At 46.9% G+C, this 21,057-nt stretch overlaps 1 protein-coding gene across 6 annotated transcripts in view; it reads left to right on the plus strand.

The window, feature by feature from the left end:
- Positions 1 to 21,057, plus strand: part of meis2a (Meis homeobox 2a) — a 79,333-nt gene that overhangs the window by 4,558 nt on the left and 53,718 nt on the right. For all 6 annotated transcript variants that reach the window (XM_047611590.1, XM_047611591.1, XM_047611592.1 and 3 more), the window contains 2 exons: positions 454 to 603; positions 8,988 to 9,102. In XM_047611590.1, the coding sequence (XP_047467546.1) occupies positions 454 to 603; positions 8,988 to 9,102 (265 nt within the window). The remainder of the gene's footprint in view (positions 1 to 453; positions 604 to 8,987; positions 9,103 to 21,057) is intronic.

The following is a 21,057-nucleotide window of genomic DNA, read 5'->3' on the forward strand; positions in this document are numbered from 1 at the left end:
GTATTCGCTGGAGCCATGCAGTTTTCATTTGGACATGTTTTAAAATAACCTGAAGTGCAATTAGAGAAAGTTTAAGGATTTCCATTTTCATAAAATATGCCATTTTATTTACCCAACCGCCGCTGCAGCTGAAGTGACTATTGATAGAAAAATAAATAAATATGTTAGAGCCATTTTCACTCCACGTTGCACGTCGTTATTGATCCGCAGATTTGGTTTCAGCTGCTCATTATTTCGCCAGCTTACGGTGTGCTGTTTATTTTTTTCGTCGTCCAACTTGTTGCTCGGGTCTCGGGAGAATAATAAGCTCTGCAACAATTTCACTATTGTTTCCTCGCCGCCGATAATGCCCCTTAATTGGAGTTATTCTTGGACTGGCTGAAGCGTTTCCCCATCCTGGAATAAAAAAAAAAAAAAAAAAGATGTTTTCTTCCTCTTTTTTTTCTTCTGTAGGTGCATGAGCTCTGCGACAATTTTTGCCACCGGTACATCAGTTGTTTGAAAGGAAAAATGCCAATAGATCTAGTTATCGACGAACGGGATGGCAGCTCAAAATCAGATCACGAAGAACTCTCGGGATCGTCGACTAACCTTGCAGATCACGTAAGTAGTAACCTTTGTTATATCCACTGTGTGTGCCGTTTGTGTCCGTGAGCGTGCTGCTGGTAGAGGACACTTGTGCATATGTATTTTACGCATAGGAGGAACCAAAGGGCTATTTTTAAGTAATCCGACTGTTTGATGTGTCTCATAAAGCCAACTTTTTACTCGGCTTCGGCTCTGCTCGTGTGACCCTGCTGTAAATAGAGCGTGCTCTGTTCTGCAAGGGAAATCTGCCGATCGATGTGCTAAGGTCAAAAGCTACATGTGATACAATAGACTGAGTTATTGTTTTAGTCTTTTGATTAGGGCCAGTCATGTGTGCGTAATGCGTCCGTGCTCGCTTGTCTGCTCAAGGTTGGTGTGTATGCATGTGCATTAGTTGGGTGCGCGTGTGTAAATCGCTGCCCTGCATTATGGAGAGTTGCACGCTGGAAGAAGGAGGAAAAAAAAAAAAACGTGAGGCAATTATCTGTTACGCAGGTTTAACGTTAAAGCAGGGTATCAGTGCTAAGCTTTATAGCTTTAGGCCAATATTTAAAAAGAAAAGGGCTTTATATTTGGGGCTGTGGGAGCTGGATATGGCCTGCGCGTAAAGCTGTGGATTTTGCTGCAGAGGTGGAGAAAGTGGTAGCCTATTGAAAGAGATCTCAGAGCTAAAGGCTTACCATCAATGTCAAGTTCACAAGGCATATGATGGTTCGTCTGGAGGCCTTCCATTGCCGTTGATGTTAATGTGTTTAATTGTTTCGTATTGATTGCCGTGTGGTTTGCTCTGCAGTTGCTTTCTCCTCTGCTCCCCGCTTTATGGCTGCAGGCTCCATAATGCTGAATTCAATTATATGCACCTGAAGTACAGTAGCTTTAAATTTGAAGATCGATTCTCTGGTTAAAATTGTGCATTTTCGGCGCAATAAACACGGAATACCCCCCCACCACCCCTACACCCCCCGCCCCTTCCCCCCCTCCCGCCCCTCGCAGGATGCATTGAGCTGACAGTGTAGTATTGAGTTGATATCTGTGAATTACTGCGCCTTGCATGCCTGCGATAAAGCTAATGTTTTGGTGGAGAGGAGGGCAAAAAAAAAAAAAATGAGCTGCTAGTGTAACAAAGTGACTAGTTAATATCTGCGCAGCACTAGGCCAAGCCTATTAGGAATTAAAGCAGATTTAAGTGTTATGCAAAGTCCCTCCGCTGCATCTGTTGGGTCTGGCTATAGGCCTAATAGCGGTGGATTCCCTTTGAAAGCCCCGTCGCCTTTACAGGACCTCGCAGCGCGCTGCACAAGGTGGACTGACACACAATTAGAGCGGGGATGCCGATGCTGGTCTCGGGAAACGGTCAAAACGACAACCCTGTGGTCCTTCAGCACAAGTGCAGAAATGAGGCATGCTGTTGTTTATATTGTAGAGATTAGATAAACTAGGCTGTTTAGTTCCATGGCAGATGGCTGATGATCAAGCCAATTTCCAATGGTGCCTCCAGTGCACAGACAACAGCTTTGTCATCCGGGTTCACTTGTAAGAAATATTTTGATAATTAGAAAATTAAATATGCCAATAAAGCAAATCTGGAGCAGCAATAAACAAAGAGGGATGCGTGACAAGCCATTTATCTTGGAGTCCTTTGGAATGACCACCTCATTAGGCATTTAAAGTTTGAGGGATTTATTTCACTTTTGTGGCACCAATGAACTTTTTATTATACCCAACTGCTGGGTTGATATTCACTAAAGCAAGAGTTGCTGTTTTTTATTTTATTTTTTGTTATTTTTTTTTATTTTTTATTTATTTATTTGTTTTTTTCTCTCTTTCCTTGTTTGGTTTCAGAGCTGTGTCGAGAAGGGATTTTAATACCTTAGACAGAAACATACACACTTAACCAGATAAATAGCTTCTTCTTTTTTCTTTTTTTTTTTGAAATGAATATAAAAACACACAAGTGCACGTGAAAACATGTGTGAGGCTTAAGTGGGAAACGACGCTTGCAGAAAGCAAAAGAAAGCGTGCACGCTGCAGCCATGATCTGAGAGCCTCGTAATAAATAGTTAAGTTCTTCAGAAGTAATTTCCGTGTCTAATTGAAAGGAGTCCAGCTTGCCCGAAATCTGTTTTGAATATTGGAAACAATACACCAAAAATGCATTTGGCTCTAAAAGGGATGCCGCTAGGATGGAAAGCAATCCCTCTCCCACTTGTCTTGATTTATTTATTTATTTATTTATTTTATTCTCTTGTATTTGGCTGTGTTTTATTATTCATTTCTGTCCTCGTGTCTCATGCAGAAGAGGAAGGAGGCTTGATAGTTAGATATGCTAATTTATTTAGTTAGAATCTCTCACGTCCATTTTTCTTTGCTTTGATATGCATTTTTAATATATAGCCCTGGGCTACATCTCATTTGGGTGAAAGTTGGTTTTTCTGGAGATGATGAGGCTCTTCACTGAGGAGGAGGCTCGCCCGTTGAGCTTGTTTTTACTTGTGTACGCCTGCGTGTCTCCTTCCCTCTCCGCCGCGTTCCCCTCCTCTCCCCTCCTCGTACCTGACAGCGGAGCATAACAAGCGCGGTTTTATTTACACTTGAATGCAGCATTGTCTTAAAGATGATTGGATTATAGTATGGAGAGAGTGGGATGAGGCCCCGCTGACACTGTTGATTTCCCTTATTTGCTCGCGGTGGCTGTCTCGACTCGGTGTGGCCCACCCAAGGCCCCCGGCTCGTTGCCCCTCCTCAGATCAACTCCATCCCATTTAAAAAGAAAGGGGGGGAAGAAAAAATGGCATTACACGTGGAGGGTTGATAGCGAGGAACACAGAGCTGTGTAGTTTTCTGAATGGCGTGTGTGTGTGTGTGTGTACTTGTCAGCGGTTTGGTCGCTTGTCTTTTAATTAATGAATAAAATTTCTATCTCTTCTGTGCTACATCCAATTAGGGAGACAAATAGAATTAACAGTGTCTGAGTATTATCTGTTCTAATGAATTAGCCTTTGTGTCTTCTTGTGCCATTGTGCCGCTTCCTCTGTCGAGCTCACATATTGGCAGAAGGCTTTTTTCCCCCATTTCCTTAATGCATATGTATTATATACACTGTTGAGGCTGAGTCTCTGCATAGTTCCACATTTGTTATAGGGAACTTGTGCGGGAGTTTCAGGTCCCAGCGCTTTGTTTTGGAGAATTTTCCTCAGGGAGTTAACTCCTGTAGGGTGTCGATTATCTTGTCTCTGCACGGCTGTGGAGGTGGAGGGGGTGGGAGGGGGTGGGAAAGGGAAACAAGCCCTTTCTGTTTAGATCTCTGGTAAAGGTTGTGGGTGCTACAGGCCATTAGTCACACGCTGACGTCACAGGTTCGATCGAGAATTGCAATAGCTCATCGTGATCCTCCGCAGCGGTTTCCTGTGTAATCGCTGGAGACCGGGTGCTGAGGGACGTCCTGTCCTGTCCTGAACTGTCCTGTCCTGTCTCTGCATGTCACCGTGCGGCGTGCACGGCGAGCCCCTCCTCCCGCGGACAGCGAGCCCCTCGGGTCGAGCCGGCCCGCTGGAGCGTGGAATTTCTCAGTATTCGGAGGTGTTCTAATTCTGCTAGCTTTGTTCTCCTCGGGGACCGACTACGTTTGGACCTCGTGAAAACAGCGCATTGTTGACTTGGCCCGCGCTGTCTGTTCCACACAATTGTTTAGTGATGGTGGGATGTCTGGCTTTACATTTCCTATTTGATTAGTGTTCAGAGGCAGGGCCCTGTTGGCAGGCATATCTAATCATTGCTACTGTGGATGAAGAGAGGCTATGCTCACTTGTTGCGTCTCACATTCTCCCCCTTCCTCAGCAGCTGTAAATGACTGCGGGGAAAAACGTTTTTTTTTTTTCTGTAGTTCACGTGTACGTTGAAGTGTACTGAAACACAGCACACGCAGTTAATGATAGTCCTGGGCATGAATTCATTTGAAATCGTATTTTTGATTTATTTGTTATTGGTGAAATTAAAGCATTATCTGCAATAAACTGTCAGTTTCCTATTGCCGTTTTATGTCATTTTGACGTGTGCCAAACCTATGAATCACAACAGCGATCACATTTTTATTTATTTAGTCTCTCTTTCCGAGGCAACTTTACGCGCACGCGGCGTGGCTTCGCAGCTTACGATCGCGCGTACGATTATTTTTTTGCCTCGGAGAAAGTTCCCGGGCGTAAATACGATCAGTCAATCCCTCTTGTCTGTTAAAACACACCGTGGTGAATTATTAGCTGCTAAATTAAGGACTCTTTATATTCGGGATAATTGAGGGTGTTGTAAATGCTCAGCTGTTCGGTGGAGGTGCACCTACACTCTTCTAAACTGGCTGTATGTAATTACGAGGTCAACCCAACACAAAAAAAAAAAAAGAAAGAAAATGAATAAAAAAAAAGGAAGAAGAAGTACGTGCGCAGAGTTTTTCTCTGTTTATGCCATGTGGCAAGATGTGTCTTGAAATGTCAGCTCGCTTCGTGATTTACGGCCCCCGCGCGTTTTCTGGTGCGTCAGCGATTCTGTGCATGTTTCGGAGCGGGATCGCCGCGGCTCCTCTCCGCTGTGTGCCACTCGCTCCCGGCCTGACTGAAAAACGCTTGCTACCACGCCGGCAGATCCCCCCCTCCCCCGGGTTCCGGGGGAATTTGAGGGAAATTCAATGATGCTGCTAAATCAATTTTGTTTTGAAATTCCTAGGGATGTAGGCAGAGTGCAAGTGAGGGGAGCGCGGTTGTGCCAGGCAGGTGTTTGTAAATGAGAAACAGGGGACAGGAGCGGAGGAGACGGCAGCATTCTCCTGCTCTCCTGCGGCCTGGCTGCACTGCGAGCCCTCCTTCCCATATTGTCTCCTGCTTTTATTTTAATTACAACTTGTATTATCAGCCGGCTGTTGCTAACCCCGGCAAATAGAAAAGCCTGCCCCTAGAGACCACGCTCCTTTTGTATCTTATTCTCTATCTAGTCCTATTGTGTGTGTGTTTGTGTGCGAGCCGCACATGTATGTGTATTTGCTCGCTGGCGTTCTCCTCCTCCTCTTCCTGGTAACACTGCTCTTTAACACAATTAGTGAAGAGCATGGAGTGAACCATGTTTGACTCCTAATTATGCTCAGCTTTAGGGAATAGTCACATGTACAAGAGGCTTTTTTTTTTCTCTCCCCGCGTCTTTCGCTTCATTTTTTTTATTTTTTCATATTTTTTTTCGAGGACTCCTCGTGTAGGTTGAAGAAGACCGCTCGGGTGACATGATTGTTTTCCTCCAACTTGTTTGAACTTTGTCGGGCCCGCGGGGGTTGCGACAAAATGGTCGTGTGTGTGTTTGTGTTGCGCAGTGCAGTGTCTGATGATGCACCCCTCCGCGGCTCGGAGAGGCCCTCTAAATTATTCATGGGCAGGAAAGGCTGTTGCTTTTGTCGCCTTGTTGAGCGCCGAAAGTTAACACCGTTGTTTTGATATTTGTTGTTGTACAGGCGCGGTTATGAATGAGGGGTGACTTACTTAAAGGTATTAAAGAAGAAGTATGCGCTCGCCGCGTGTGCGCCGGGCCTAACGTGCACTGTATTATTAGGTCATATAAAGTGCTGCGGTCTTCCTTTTTTTGCCCCGCAAGAGCCACACTAACAAAGCTTTATCTATATCCCTGCATACAGGGCCATTAAATCCGCAGGGTAGCAAATCACAGCAAAATATCATTCCCTTTAACACCATTAGCTGAGGTGTCTTTGAATTTAATTTAGTGCCAGCGCCATTAAAAATGACACATTACTCCGCAATGATAGCTAAATTAAGTCCTATCGATTCCGCTGTTGCATTAAAACCATGCTGTGGCCATAGCTGGCAAGTGTGAGGGAGAGAGACCGAATAAAAGAGCAAGCGTGTGTGAGAGCAGCGAGCATAGTTTTTCAGGTCTGTCTTGTGTCTCGCCGGCAGTGGGTGTCTCATTGTGAGGAAGTAGAACCCAGTCATTTTCTTCTCTTGGAACAACAACAGCCCCGTTCTGAGAGCACAGAGCCCAGCTCTGCTTAAATACATTATGCACTCTGGGAGTCTGGGTTTTTACCTCGATTTTTTCCTTCCCCCCGCGTTGCATGCGACAAAGACGGAATTAGACCGTTTTCAAGGGGGTTGACGGGCTTTTCCCACATTAGTGATTTGACTGGGCCTGCGCTGCGCTAAGAAGACCTGGGAATAGCTCGTAGCTACAGACTTCGCCTCCGTGAAGTGTGCCATGTGTTGATCAGTTGCTCGGAGAATGAACACATCACAATCACCCATCCCTCTCAGAGAGGGGACATTTTTTTTCCCCCCCCACCGTGCACACGCTCTGGAGGGCCGAAACCCACGCATGGGCTATTGTTCGCCCTGTCTTCTTACCCCTCTTCTGAGTAATTCTCCGAGCTCTTTATCTGATTGCCATCCGGCGAACAGCTGACGCTGAGAGGGCCTTGAGTGGAGCGCGGGGTCTGAAGGGTCTTGTGTGTTTCTGTCTGCTGTTTTCAGCTCTGAGCCGTTTGAGAAAACAGCCCGCCTTCCCCAAAAAACTTAGCAGATAAAAGGGCCTCGCTCACAGGCATAGCAGCAGCCTCGCCTCCGCAGCAGAACAAGCAGCAGCACATCAGGACTGCGTGCCCAGGGGAGCTCGGCAGCGGCTTGTCTTATAGCCTCTGTTTCCCAAACCTCTATTAGTCTCCAGGCTCTATCCTGTCTGTCCTCCTCCAGTACAGCTCACTCTGACTGGGGCGCCACAGCGAGCAGGCGGGGAGGCAGGCGGGGAGGCAGGCAGGCCGCCTCTCTGCGAGCCCAGGGAAAAGAAGTCCGTCAGGGAATATCTGCTCGGGTTTGGACAAAATGGTAAAAAAAAAAAAAAAAAAAAAGAGAAAACGGTCCATTTCTTGGAATATACTGTTAGCGCGTACATTTCCCCTCGGCGTTCACATGTATGTATATGTGTTTATGTGTATTTGAAGGAGGGAAAGAGAGAGAAAAAAAAAAAGGGGGAACGCGTAGCAGGAACTGAGAAGTGGGCTGAGGTTTGTGGGAAGCCTTGGTGCAGGCCTGTGTTTGTTTGGCTTGGGCTCCGCTCAAGGGGCTGCTCCTCTCAGGCCCCAGACAACGCCGGGCCCGCGTCTGCCAACATTTTGTCATCGTGCTCAGGTGACACGTTAGACCGGGAAGGACCGGCGCGGGCCGTTATCGCGCCGGCGCGAGGGGTTCCGCGTGCGGCGCGCGTTCGAGCGAGCCTGCGCGTCTGCGGGCTCAAGTGTAGTAAGTGACGTGACCGGTCTGTCCTTCTGTTGCCTGAATGGCAGAGGAAATTCCACCTCTGGCCTGCCTTCATGTGGCACTGATAAAGCCTTTCCTGTACAGTAGAAAATCCTGTTTCCCCGTGTGCACTGACAGGGCAGTGGGAATGACCACTAAGGAGAGGAAGAGGAGGAGGAGGAGGAGGAGGAAAAGAAAATTAGCTCTGTGGAGGGCAGTTGAGAAAAAGTCCTATTAAAATCTCTGAGTTCATTTATGGATTTCTTTGAAGTCAGCCAGCAAAGGTTGAACTTCTTTTTTTTTTTTTTTTTCGGCGTGTTTTTGTATACGTGAAACCGAGTGCGTGTGCATGCGTGTTTATACTCCTTACTCTATTATGTCATTAGCATGTGTGTATATCTGCGGGCCTCGGTGGGCGTGTGTGTATGTCAGTGTGGGCGTGTACACATTTTTGGCAGATTAGCAGGAGAATCACTGTCATATCTTATTTTCATTTCTGACAGTGGTAATGATTAATGGCGTCTGTGGTGTGTTTGGACTTTTTACCTCTATATTTCTCACTTGACACGGAAGTCTCAATTGGTTATGGTATAAATGAACTCCGCCGGGCTCTGCCATATGTGTTTAGACGATTACTCACAAGTGCTCTACTCGCAGCGCTCAAAATCAAACGCCACATTAACAGTGCTGTGTTTTGCTCTCATGCATTAATGAAACACTTTGATTACAGTGTTTTGACTTATCGCCAGCTGCTTTAGTGCATCAGTTTCTTTCTACTCATCTATGATTATTGTAGCTTCTTTGATTGTCTGCTAGATGGGGAATAAGCAGTGGGGCTCTTGGACTTTGCCAGGAGAATGTAAGCAGGCCAAGGGCCCGTTAGACTCTTACAGATGTCACTCCAACGTTTCCAGAATACTCATATGGCCTCTCTACCTTCTTCTTCTTCTCCTCCCCTTCACCCCACCCCCACCTCCACCCCCCCTCCTCCCTCCCTGCCCGCTCCCTCTTTCTCTCCTTCTCTCCGCTCCTGGTTTGTGGTCTGGATGGGGAATGTGGTTGGATGCACGGATGGATGGATGGATCCCACGCTCGCTTTCTCCCTCCTCAAAACCTCAGAACCCAGCTTCCTGGAGAGACCACGATGACGCCACCTCCACACACTCGGCCGGCACACCGGGGCCCTCCAGCGGGGGACACGCTTCACAGAGCGGCGACAACAGCAGCGAACAAGGTGAGCGGATGCAGAAACGGGCACGCACGCACACACACGTGTACAGGGGTGCTCAAGTACCCGCACATAAACATACGTAGGTTTGTGCAGGACAGGCACGGATCCATGCAGGACATATTAATCATCATGCCTGGGTAGAACTGCCAACACTTTAACCCTGTCTAATGCGAGATCTATGGTAAAAAGATTGCATATTTCTCTTTACACGTGTTCCAGTCCTTCCAGTGCACTTTGGATTATCCCGTTTTTTGACTGACATCCATGTCAACACAGTCACACCTAAAAATGAACACGCTTATCCACTGCACCGACCCAGTAAAAAGGCTTTCCAGAATGTTGCTATTTGGAGAGATGAACAAAAGCCGGTGATTAATAGTATATTTCTGCCAGTTCTTGCTTGAATTAAAACCATATTAACTTTGCCCGCACAACAGCCCCTAATTACGTCTCGCTGAGCTTTGTGTTATCTAGCACACGGCCTGCCAAACAGTAATAATGCATTTCAAAACAAACGTATTTGAATTTATTACAGATTGTGTGTTTAAGTCCCAGCTCTCTGCCTTTTATTTTTGTCACGCTCCTTATCACTTTTGACGTGCAAATTGTCAGAAGCGTACGCTATTGGGTAAGTTCTGACACGGGGCCGAGCATTAAAACGCTACGAGACGGATATTGCTTAGGAAGTGCAACTACTGCCTCAACTAAGAAGACAGATAATGAGCTCCTGACCTTTTCTTTTCTTTTTTTTCTTTTTCTTTTCTTTCTTTTTTTTTTTTTTGCCTTCCGCCCTGTTTCGAATGCACCGAGGATCTCCTCCGTGTGTGTTTTTCTGGGTCTCCTTTCTGAATCTGCGTGTGCCCCCTGGCTGTGTCCAGAGCTTTTCACGAAATTTCATCACACCGTCTGCACACAAAAAAAAAAAAAAAAAAAAAACTGACACACTGGGTTGCACACTTCTCACGTGCGGAGCGAGGCCGCTTTGTTGTTGTGTCTGTTCGAGGCTATTGTTTTGCCGATACGCGATCAAATCTATTGATGGCGTGCGTGCTCTGTGGTGGGGGCTGTTTAAATCATCTTCTCTTTAGACCGAAGCGGCATTTGCAGCTTCTGAACCATTACTGACCACAGGCCGCGGGCCGCAGAAGACCTCTGCGGTTGGCTGTGTCAGGACTAGTTGCATCACGAGCCGTCAGGCTAGTTGGAGAGAAGAAACGATAACTAATCCTTGGTTAAGTAACAGGATACGTCTGTCTGGCAGTGCGAGCGCGAGGAGGCAACGGTTAATAATAATGTGACACTTGATGGAGCCTGTACGCAGAGCAGAGCAGAGCAGAGCAGTGAGAAGAAGTGCGATGAAATATACAGTGCCTTCTTGTTAAATGCAAAAAAAAAATAAAAATTAAAACAGTTTGAGCGATTGCAGTGGTTTAAATGTGCATTTTCTGAGCAATAATATTCCAAAAACAGCACATCAAAAGACAGAGCACTCATCTTTGCAATTGCCTGACGCATGGGAGATGATGAGCAACAGAGAGGGGAGGGGAGGGAGGAGGGGAGGAGGGGGAGATGGGAGAAAGAAATGCACTGGCTATCGATTATCTTACACACATAAGTACAAGTGACCTGTAATCCACAGAGCACTTATCGACTCCTTTCCCCACCGTATCCAGTAACAGCGGATCAATACGGGCCAAAGACAGTTACGGTACAGCACCGTTCACTGGGCCAAGATAGGCCCGGTCTGGACCAGGCCGAGAGCCTGACCCGCACCAAGCAGCGTCAAACGTAGAGCCCACCGGCTCGAAACACCTTGTGGTGAAAGCAAAGTAAGCAGTTTTTTTCAAAAAGAAGCGTAGATTTAAACAAAGGCGGAAGGAAGAGGCACTGAAGTGCAGAGGTGAAAGAGTAGAGAAGGAGAAAGAGTAGGCACAGCGAGGAGAAGGAGACGGAGAGAAAAGGGAAAGAGACCAAGGGCAGCTGATTTAATGGTCTAATGAGGCCGTCCTCTAGCCAGTTGTTTTGTGTGAGGCATGCTCTGACCTTTCGCTTCGCTCGGGAGCCCCGCCGCCTCATTTTTCACATTCTTGCAATTACGTTAACGCTTGAAGCGCTCGCTGACTCCCCGACTCTGGCCCTTCCATTCTGACAGAGCCTTCCCTCCTCAACCTCTCCACCTTCCCCTCCTCTCCGCTGCTCCGCCGCTCCACTCCACGCATGATCTCGCCTCGTATCTCAGCGCGTTTCAACATAAAATTTGTAGTCTGCGCTCTCAAGTCCGCAGAGAAAATGTGAAATGTGCGCTTCACTTCAGTAATGGGGTCTTTAACAGCTTGGCCCCTGTTAAAAGGGGTGACAGCGCGGATCAGTTGAGGAAGACGGGAATGGATGCAGGAGAGAGTGGAAGAGTGCGTGAGACCCACGGTGCTTTTTTTTGGTTTCGGCTGCCAAGAGGAACGGCAGCTTATTTTTCTGACGTCTTCCGTCACGAAAGGTGTGTTGCGCTTGTGGCTTGAGAAACGTTTAACTCTAAATTGATCCAGGGCCTTCGCCGCGTTGAGTAGATAATGCCAGAAACGTTTCTGAGAATGACAAAGTACAAGCCGTGCCATAAAGAAAAACAAATAATAACAATAATAACAGTATGTACAGTCAAACAGGTCTCGCGGTGTTCACTTCCTCAATCTCTGGCCTGTATCTCAGCTCTGAGCATTTTTCTGAACACGTGCCAAAAAAACTATTTAACAAGTGCGCAAATATGTGTTATCCCTCTCGCGGAATAATTTATTGTCGAGCAGTAAACCAAGGTGAAGCATGTTCGTAGCTGTCAGTAAAGATCGCCAGTTAAGGTTCTGACATACATGAAAACGGTTTCCATACAGTGCGCGCCGCAACCTCCCTCCAGTCCCTCTTCTTAACAGGCATTTAAAAAAAAAAAAAAAACTTTCTCAGAAATTCCCTCCAAAAAAAGAAAAGGAAAGAAAAAAAAAAAGAAAATATGAATTATCACCCTTGGGGCAAATTCTGAGCTTTCACTTACTGACTCTTACACAGTGACTCCCTATGTTCTGGCTAGATAAACAACATCAGCGGTTAAGGGGAGCTGGTTCAGAAGGTAACGCACAATAACTTCATTGGCTCCGCGTGCACATCATTTTGATTAACTGTTCTTTGGAGCTCCTCCAAGCTTATCTGGAAACATCAGAGACATCAGTTGCAGGGAGTTAAACTTGATGAATGTGCGTGCCTTAAGATAGCGCTCATTTCCAAGCAGGTGTCTGTAATATGTTGAGCGCAGAAAGTGTGATGGAGCAGTGTGATGAAACGCTCTGCACGTTTGCCCACACCAAACACAGTAAAGTCGAATGCACTCAGTCGTGAACTGTAAATCCCCAACTCTGATTCAGCATGGTAGGTAATGTTCCCCCCCCCACCACTCCCCTCTTGCTGAATCTGTGTGTCAAGAGTGTGTGTGTGTGTGTGTACATGTCCCAGCTCCAGTCCACACTTGTAATTATTAGCTATGCATGAAGACCAAATCCACGTTGACATCTTGAGTGCCGAGCGAAGGGGCTTTCTCGACAATTCCCCGATTCTACTGTGGACGGAAAAGGCTCGACAGAAGAGGGGAGAAAGCATTTTGTACATTTTCTCAGCAATTGAACAATCCGCACGCTCTGCGGATAGACAGACTCCCCAGGGAGGCCGGGAGAGGCAGAGATGGAGAGAAAGGGAGGAAGAGAGGGAGAGCTTGAGTGTTCAGCTCCAAGGGAGCATGCTGCGCTTGATGGTGTTGTGGTACATTTGTGTGTGTGTGTGTGTGTGTGTGTGTGTGTGTGGGGAGTGTGGTGAGCTCTATTGGCCCTGGCTAGGGGCCCCACTCAGCAAGGTCTTTGTGGTTGAGCTCACCAGAGGGGGGTCATTCCTAGTGGGGACACGACTCCCGGTGTCTCAGCATAAACAAGGCCTGTTGAATCCTGCTTGTTGTGGACCTTTGACTCAACAGCTTTTTTTTTTTTTTGACAGTTATTCTTGGAGTCAAAAAAATGCATGTAGAGGAAGAAAAGAAACAAACCACAATCACTGCTAGACACAAGATGGAAGCCTTGTTGCATTTTATTCTCCGGCTCTGGAGCGATCGCTGAGGTGTGTCTGTGTATATAAAATATACGATTTGAGTGCGTGTGTGCGCGCGCGGACACACATGTGAACGTGTTAGCTGTTTCCCTCTAAGTGCCTGTTAGAGTTTAATTTAGTGTAGTAATTAAAGCTGAACACTGGCCCATAAACAACAGATAAACAATAAAGCAGACCCAAGCCCTGCTGTTTCATGGCTCTCACTCCCAGCTGTTGGAGCGCTGATAATTTTTACACAGTGCCCCCACCTCACCGCAACACAATGCTGAAGCAACAAGGGTGTGGATGCGTTGCGAGTGTGTGCGTGGGCTGTGTTCGAGTGTGTGATGGCAGAGGCCGAGGCGAAAAAAACAGAAAAAAGAAGAAAAAAAAAGAGGCCAAAAAAGCACATAAACACACAGGATATGTCCGCTTCCCCTCTCGGAGGAAAACACAGGGAACCACAGTGAAGCAGTCAGAAAGTGCAGGAGGAGTAAGTCCGCCTCTGTAGTCGCTTACGAAACCAGCAGAGATCACATAAACACAAGTCCCGCCGTGACGTGGAGCGCCTCGCTTATTAGCAGCGAGTGGGGCCGCGCTCAACGGAAAGCGAGCTCAAGATTTACCTGCTCAGTAAGGCCCGGCGGCGGCGCGCCGCGCGCTTCTCGATTTTCTCAGGGCTGCAGCGCGCAACTTTAGCCTTGTCGCTACATGTCAGCCCCATGTTAGTCAGGTGTCTGTTATGGAAACAGCGCAGCGCGTCTGTCTGATGGTTTGTTGGGAAGGGGCAGGGCCATTGTTGAAAGCCGAGAAGAGTTGCTGCGGAGGGGGAGAAAACATGGTACGGAGGGGATACTTTCATGATCCCATTAGCATAAAAGAGGCTAAATTATTCATGTGGAGTGCTTAATCTATGGGGAAAAGTATAGTTAATGCACATAGTTTTAAAATGGATCTCCCCCTTCTCTGCTCTAACACCAGATTCTTGCTGGATTCAGCATTCGCGGGCATTTACGGGAACGGCTGTCACTCTCGCTCGCGCGCACACACACACACACACACACACACACAGACACACACACACACACACACACGTAGACATCGTATGTGTGGGCCCATGTGCACACTTGCTTAAGCACTGCTGCACTCCAAGCTGTTTCAAGGGGCTCTGCTCTCAGGCTCATCCCCGCTCTCCCTCTCTCCATAAGTCCCTTTCCCATCCTCCCTCTCTTTCCATTTATTCCTCCATCTCTCCTTCCCTTCCTCCCACCCGCCTCACTCTCACTCTCTCCTCTCCTCTCCTCACTCCTCACCCCTCTCTGTCTCGCTCTCAGTACCGCAGACTACCTGGCCCTCATCCAAAATGTGATTAAAGAGAATGATCAGCTCCCTCAGCTCCCTCTTTCCTTCCTCCCTTCCGCTCTCTTTTCCTTTTTTTTTTTCTTTGCTCTCTCTCTGTCTTGCGTCTGAGCCGCCCGTGTGTTACAGTTTTGAAAACAGCAAGAGAAGAAAAGCTACTGTAAGAGGATGAGGGCTGCCAATAGAGTCAACTCCGCTTCCAGTAACACAGCCTTCCCACAACATCACCATCACTCCTCCTCGCCCCTCCATCTCTCTTCTGTCCCCCCCCCACCCCCACCTCTCTCCCTCTCTGCCTCGGCCCTAGAAGGGGCCTGGTCCCTCTGGTCCATAATCACGAACAGGCCCCTGGCGCGACCTGGCCCAGCCCAGCCTGGACTGGCTTGGCCAGGAACTGGGTCCTACACAGCAGGAAAGGCACATTAACTGGGTCAGCCTAATGTGCAAACTAATGTTTGGAGAACATAGGGAAAAAATTACCTAGATTATTCTGACAGCAGCTGAGGAGAATGTCTGTTTTGCGCCATTGAGGGAAAGCTTTAGGGAAATGTCTTTCTTTCTTTCTTTCCTTCCTTCTTTCTTTCTTTCTTGTGAGTCAAACACAGTTACAAAGCGCAGAGGAAACGGTGTCGCGGGGACGTAATCAGGATTGAGCTACAGTAAAAGGAGGGGAGTGACTCTTTCTTTCTCTTACCCAAAGGCTTTGGCCAAAAACAAAGACAGGAGTGCAGTTCCTGTTGTGTCAGTTCGTTCTGCAGCGCGTTTACACGCCCATGTTCCACTGCTGATTACGACGGTGCGCGCCGTGATGATGTGGAGTGCTCAGGGGTCTGATGTAATATGGCTAAAAGGGATTTGAGCGCGTGCCCCGAAGGACATTTCCGTGTCCATTAATGCCGCGGCCGCTGTATTTGACAGTGCCTCGCTTCTTTAAAGGGAGAACGCCGTTCTGTTTTCCCAGGAAATTTTCCGTCTTGCTTCGGCAGGCTAGCCCGAAGGGGGTCAGCCAAGAAGTCACCCTTAAGAGGTGATAATCCAATTGCTCTAGTCCCCACCAGATTTGTTTTCCCCCTTTGCCCGGCAGTGTGTTGGTGTGTGTTTATAGAGAACGTAATCACGCCTGTGTGTGTGTGTGTCTAACAGACACAGAATGGGAAGGCAGGGACAGCAAGATGCCACTGGTTTCTGTGTCCAACCGCGGGCCCCATTCGAGATCAGAGAGAGGTTACGGAGGCCAAATCTGTCAAAGGCACACCTGCAGGGAAACTCCAAAAAGCCTCACTGCCAGCTTACACAGGCCCGTTTAAGGTGTGCTTATTTGGAGTTTAACCCTGACTTCAAATGTCCTTTCCTCCTCTTCCCCTTTGTGTTTGACCAATGGGCCTTGTGCTCTTTTACTTTCTTTTCTTCCTCCCGGCTCCCTTGGCTCTTTAATCTCCTCCACCACCCCCCCTCCACCCTCCCGATTCTCCTCCCTCCCAATGTCCGAACCGCACATCACAGAAAAAGTCGCCCCCGACAGAAGACGGCGCGCGGCTAGCGGTGCGGTGGCTTAGCGAGGTTAGCCGTAGCTTGTTCGCTTGCTGTGTGGTTTTTTTCCCTCTTGTGTGAACCGGGGTTTGCGCGCCGGAGCGTATTTGGAATTGAGCGAAGCAGCTATACCCTACAGGTAGTGCTTTAACCATGCCGCCACCGTCCAAGAGAGTGGGAGGATGATAAAGGAAGTGTGTTACAATCCGAGTTTTCCCTCTCTGCTGCTGATTTTCACGCGCACATCTTTCACGTTTATGCAAAGCTTTTGAGGGCATTATGCAAGATAAGCTCATTTTCTAGTCTGATTCCCACTCTACTACATGCTTTAATGACTCTTAAAGCCAAAGGCTGCTTTTTTTAGGCATAATAGCAGTCCTCCAGTCTCTCAGTTTCCGTGTAGCCAGGGTGCTTTTTCCACACCTGATCACTTTTGTTCACCCATTTTATGGCTATTGGGGAGCAGGCGGAGGTGAGCGATTTGACAGTGGTTAGTGCCATGAGCCCTAATGTTTATTGGAAGCAAGCGTCTAATAATTTTTGATTACCCCAGAGGAGGTATTAGCCATGTTAGTCAGCAAGGATAATTTCTTATTTACATGCCCCAAGCAGTGAACACTCTGAAGGAACACTGGGGCTAAATGCGCAACAAAACGAATCAAACATGCCAAACGAGATGCTCCATCCTGGCTGGCTGCAGGGCTGAAGCTGAGAAAACCTTCATTATGCATTTACCATAATTCATTTAGAGGGATATCAATTTGCAGAATACAGAAAAGATGTTTGGAGGGGGAAGCGAGAGCACCATATCAAACGAAGGAAGAGAAGAAGGAACAAGGGAAAGCGAGATGAAAAGGAGCGAGATATTCAAGGGTAGCTCAGCGCCTGGATTTTTTTTTTCTTGTTTCGTAAAATGTTGTTCCAATTACACACTTTTCCATGTTCTGAGGCAGAACTTGCATGTTAAATGGTGCAATCTCCCCTCCTTCACCAGTGTCACGCTCCCCCCACCCACCCCCCCAACAAGAGCAGGAGCTGATTTCCCTTTAATGAAAGCTGCTTGGCTCAGGAATCCACTTCCCTACAAATTTTTGTTGAGATTGAGGCTACACTGAGATGTTCTAGTTCAAATATTGTCTTTCTGTTCATTTAGGGTCGCTCTTTGTTTGGGTTCAGCTCTGCTTACTCAAGGTTTTTTTTTTTTTTTTTTGTATCCGTCTCTCAGTGTGGATTTCAGGACAGTTACTACATGTTTTCATTTTTTCTCTCCTGGCAACACATAGTGAGCGAAGAGAAAAGACCTTTAAAAGCATCTTTCCCTCTGCCATTAGGCAAGGATGACTAAGGCCCCGTTAGAACAATTGGAGGAAACTTAGGGAGACGGGGAGTGTTTAAAGGAATGAAAGCAGCAAGAAAACACCACTATCTTGTGATAACCAGTGCTTTCTTTCATTATCTCGACAAAAAAAAAACCTCCACCTCGGAAAAATCGCACTCACTCCGACGCTTCATTCAAAAATAAAACAATGAAAGCAGAAAGGTAGGAAAAAGCCAGACCAAAACAAAACAAAAAAGAACACATTTAACATTTTCCAAAGAGACGGGGGAAAGATGCATTGTTCAGTACGAATTCTACTTCCCAGGGATGCAGTCCTTAGACAACTGAGTGTCTGCAGGAGACATCTGTGAAGCCTGACCTTCTGACCCCGGAAAGAATGCTCTTAAGGTGGGGGGAAAACTGCCTTTTCCACTGCATCATGGCCTACAGGACGGCCCAGCAGCAGCAGCAGCACAACAAACACAACCGCTGCAGAAAACAACAACAACAACACAACAGGCAGTCAATGAAAAGAATGAAATAAGAAGGAGAAAAAGAGTGGAGTTAAAGTATATTAAGGCAGACAAATAAGTAAGAAGGAGGAAAACGCTAAGGGACGGAAACAGCAGAATTCTTAAAAAAAACGCGATACAAAAATAATAAGAGGTAGAGAAAAAAAAATAGAAACGAGATAACGTGTAACGGAAAACGCAGCAGACGGACTTGCTCTGAATTGTGCCTTACAGGCCTGGCTGTCTGTTACTCCTTTGGCCCCCCCATGAGATAATTTTCATCCTTTATGAGTCAAAAGGAAGCCTGGTTGAAAATGAAAGGTTACACAAGCCAGAGCCCAAGCCCTCCGAGTAAGAGAGGAGAAGATCCCCGCTGCAAGGGCCCTGCTGCTATTCAAAGCACCTGCCATTGTGTGGGCGCTCATCCAGGCCTATTGTTGTGCAGAAATTAGTCGTGCTCCCTTTGGCTCCCTTCGGCTCCAGAGGCATGTGGCAGACCCCCTTGTTGTTTCGGGTTCAGATACGTGGTTGGATAGATGCGTGGCCCGGGCTACCATCACCACTGGCTGTGGCCCTTTGCCCTCTCTCCCACAGCACAGTATCGTTGTGTCTTTTTTTTTTCTTTTTTTTTTTTCCTCTCTCGAACACTTTCGGGCCAACATTCCTATAGTTTTCTCTCTTTCTTTTGTACTCCTACTCTCTTTTCTCCTTTGGTGTATATGCTTATTGTTCTTTGGAGCACCCTCATTATACCCATGGTTATATTTTAAGGGCCTCTCTCTTTGATTTTGGTCTCGTGGGGAGAGTGAGTGGTGGGCTGGTGGGAGCTGCGGGGCTGGCCCAAGCTCTCGGGGCTCCCCAGCCGGCGTCTCGGAGAGTGGGGCTCGGGGGTGTTGGCTGGGCTGGGTACCACTGAAGAAGAAGCGGCGGCGCTACAGCTAGCGCAGGGGGTTGGATGCGAGGGGAAAATTGAAAAGTCAATAGCGAAGACCGAACCACGGGGAGAAAAAAAAGGAAAAGAGAGGGTGAAACAAAAGGAGATGGAGAGCTTCAAAAAGCTGAGAGCCATAAAGCGCTGCTAATTAATAGCATCAGAAGAGGAGCTTTTTTTTTTTTTTTTTATCCCCTTTCTTCTGGACCTTTAATGCTGCATATTAACATGCAAGGCAGGGGTGATTAAGAGCTCACATTGCGAGTCAGGTCCACCTCACTGCCAGGCCAAAAGAGGAGGAATTGGTCTAGCCCAACTCTCAGCCCAACTCTCCACAATCAGTATGGTAGACAGGTGTTAATTCAAGTTTTTGCAATAGCTAGCAGCATAATATTCTGATGGGTTTTTAATCTAATTTGTATCTGAGATGTACAAAATATTAAGAAAAGCCTTTAATATAATGTAGCCTAATATAAGAACAGCACGGTGTATAGCTTCAGTACAGGTACATTCTAATTTGTGTAGCCACATTCTTGGGTTGTGTATCCTTATCTCCAAGCAGATTGCTGTTTTTTTTTTTTACTCCCTACTTTTTTACTCCCTCTTTTCATGCTCCTAATCAAAATCTTAGATCCAAAAAACATGCCGACTTTTGTTGGGTCAGCGTGGCAGTAATTTGAACCGAGGCTTGGCAATTTGTATTTTTCACAGCAGTAATAGGCTCCTCTCTCACTGATCCTGCCATAGCAATTTCCACTGCCAACAGCTGTCAAGCCCCTAAAATCAAAATTAGCGCCATGGAATTGGGCCCTAATGAAATGACCTGCTGGATTTACCTTAAGGAGCGGGGCGGACAGTCAATACTAGCCTCGTCAAAACCCTCTTTCCGAGTGCTGCAGTCCCATTAACGAAAGGAAATAGTCTCGAGTAAATGTATTAAGCACTACTTCCACCTTCTAATTATATTTTTTCCCCTTCTCCCTTCATAATTCATTCACTCTTTCATTAGTTCTTAATATTGAAAAAGGCTTTTAACTGTCTCTCATGTCTCCGCGAGCTCGCCGATTATTTGTCACAACGTATTATGGGAATGACAAAGAAGTCCGCGTTGTGCTGTATGTTGTGGATAAATATACGGCTTTGATGGCAGAAAATATGTGAAAAAAAAAAAAACGAAGCAGCACTATTTCCACAATTTCAAACGTTAAATGGATCCAAAAGCTGCTCCCAACTCCGCTTCCTATAGGAGGAGGCGAATGTGTGCCAAGGCCCGGTGGAGGACATTGGGCCCTGGTTATTGACTTGTAAAGGAGCCGGTAGGTGAGGGGTCTTGACAAGACATGAGCGGCCGACTCTCTTGTAAAGCTGTATCTGATTTCTCTGCTAGTTGCCTCCCCGGAGAGAGACCCGGTCTACCCTCTGTTGATCAGACTCTCACCCACAGCTGTATGGAAAAACGCAGTGATAAGAAGAATGAAAGAGGAGTTTTGTTAAAGAAGAAAAAAAAGAGTTCTGTAGGAGTCAGCAGCAGTTAGGTGGTGAAAGAGCAGCATCCATGAGTACATGTAGTGTGTCGGTGAGCCACGGCTAAACTCTGCTAATGAATGCTTTGGTGAGTTGTGTATTCTGGACTTTTTTTTTGGTGCATTTGTAGGTGTTACTGTGTAAAAAAAAAATAACGGAGATATATTCCACAAGAGGGGAAGACAAAGCAAATATCAGCTTATCCTCACTCCTCGCAGATCTGACTAATTTATGAGGGTAAACGGCACTGATAGAGGGAGAGAAAGAGATGCAGGTAAAGGGAGGAAGTTTTCATTGACTCTCCAGAGCAGGCCAACCCAAAGCCCTGGAGGGATCTCTCTCAGTTTGAACTTTATCGGGGGCTACGCTTAATCAATACGCTATCGGAAAAAGAATTAATTACTAAAGCAGAATAAAACAGCTGCATTTTAAACCGAGGATTCATCAATTCCGTAATCTCTTGGTTACAGCTCAGGTGTCAGGAGGATCATTTCAGCTCCATGTAATGAGGAACTGTGGGAGTTTACCCCAGCCCTCGCCTGTCCTCCTCCTCCACCTCCTCTCCGTTTCGGACCAATCAACGCCCTTTTTTCTTTTTTCTTTTTTCATCCCATCTCCTACCTTCTGAGCTGTTTGTCATAATACCGCCAGTAGTCTGTCTTTTTAGG

Source organism: Mugil cephalus, chromosome 17 (assembly GCF_022458985.1).
Source record: "Mugil cephalus isolate CIBA_MC_2020 chromosome 17, CIBA_Mcephalus_1.1, whole genome shotgun sequence".
In the NCBI taxonomy this organism is placed as follows: domain Eukaryota; kingdom Metazoa; phylum Chordata; class Actinopteri; order Mugiliformes; family Mugilidae; genus Mugil; species Mugil cephalus.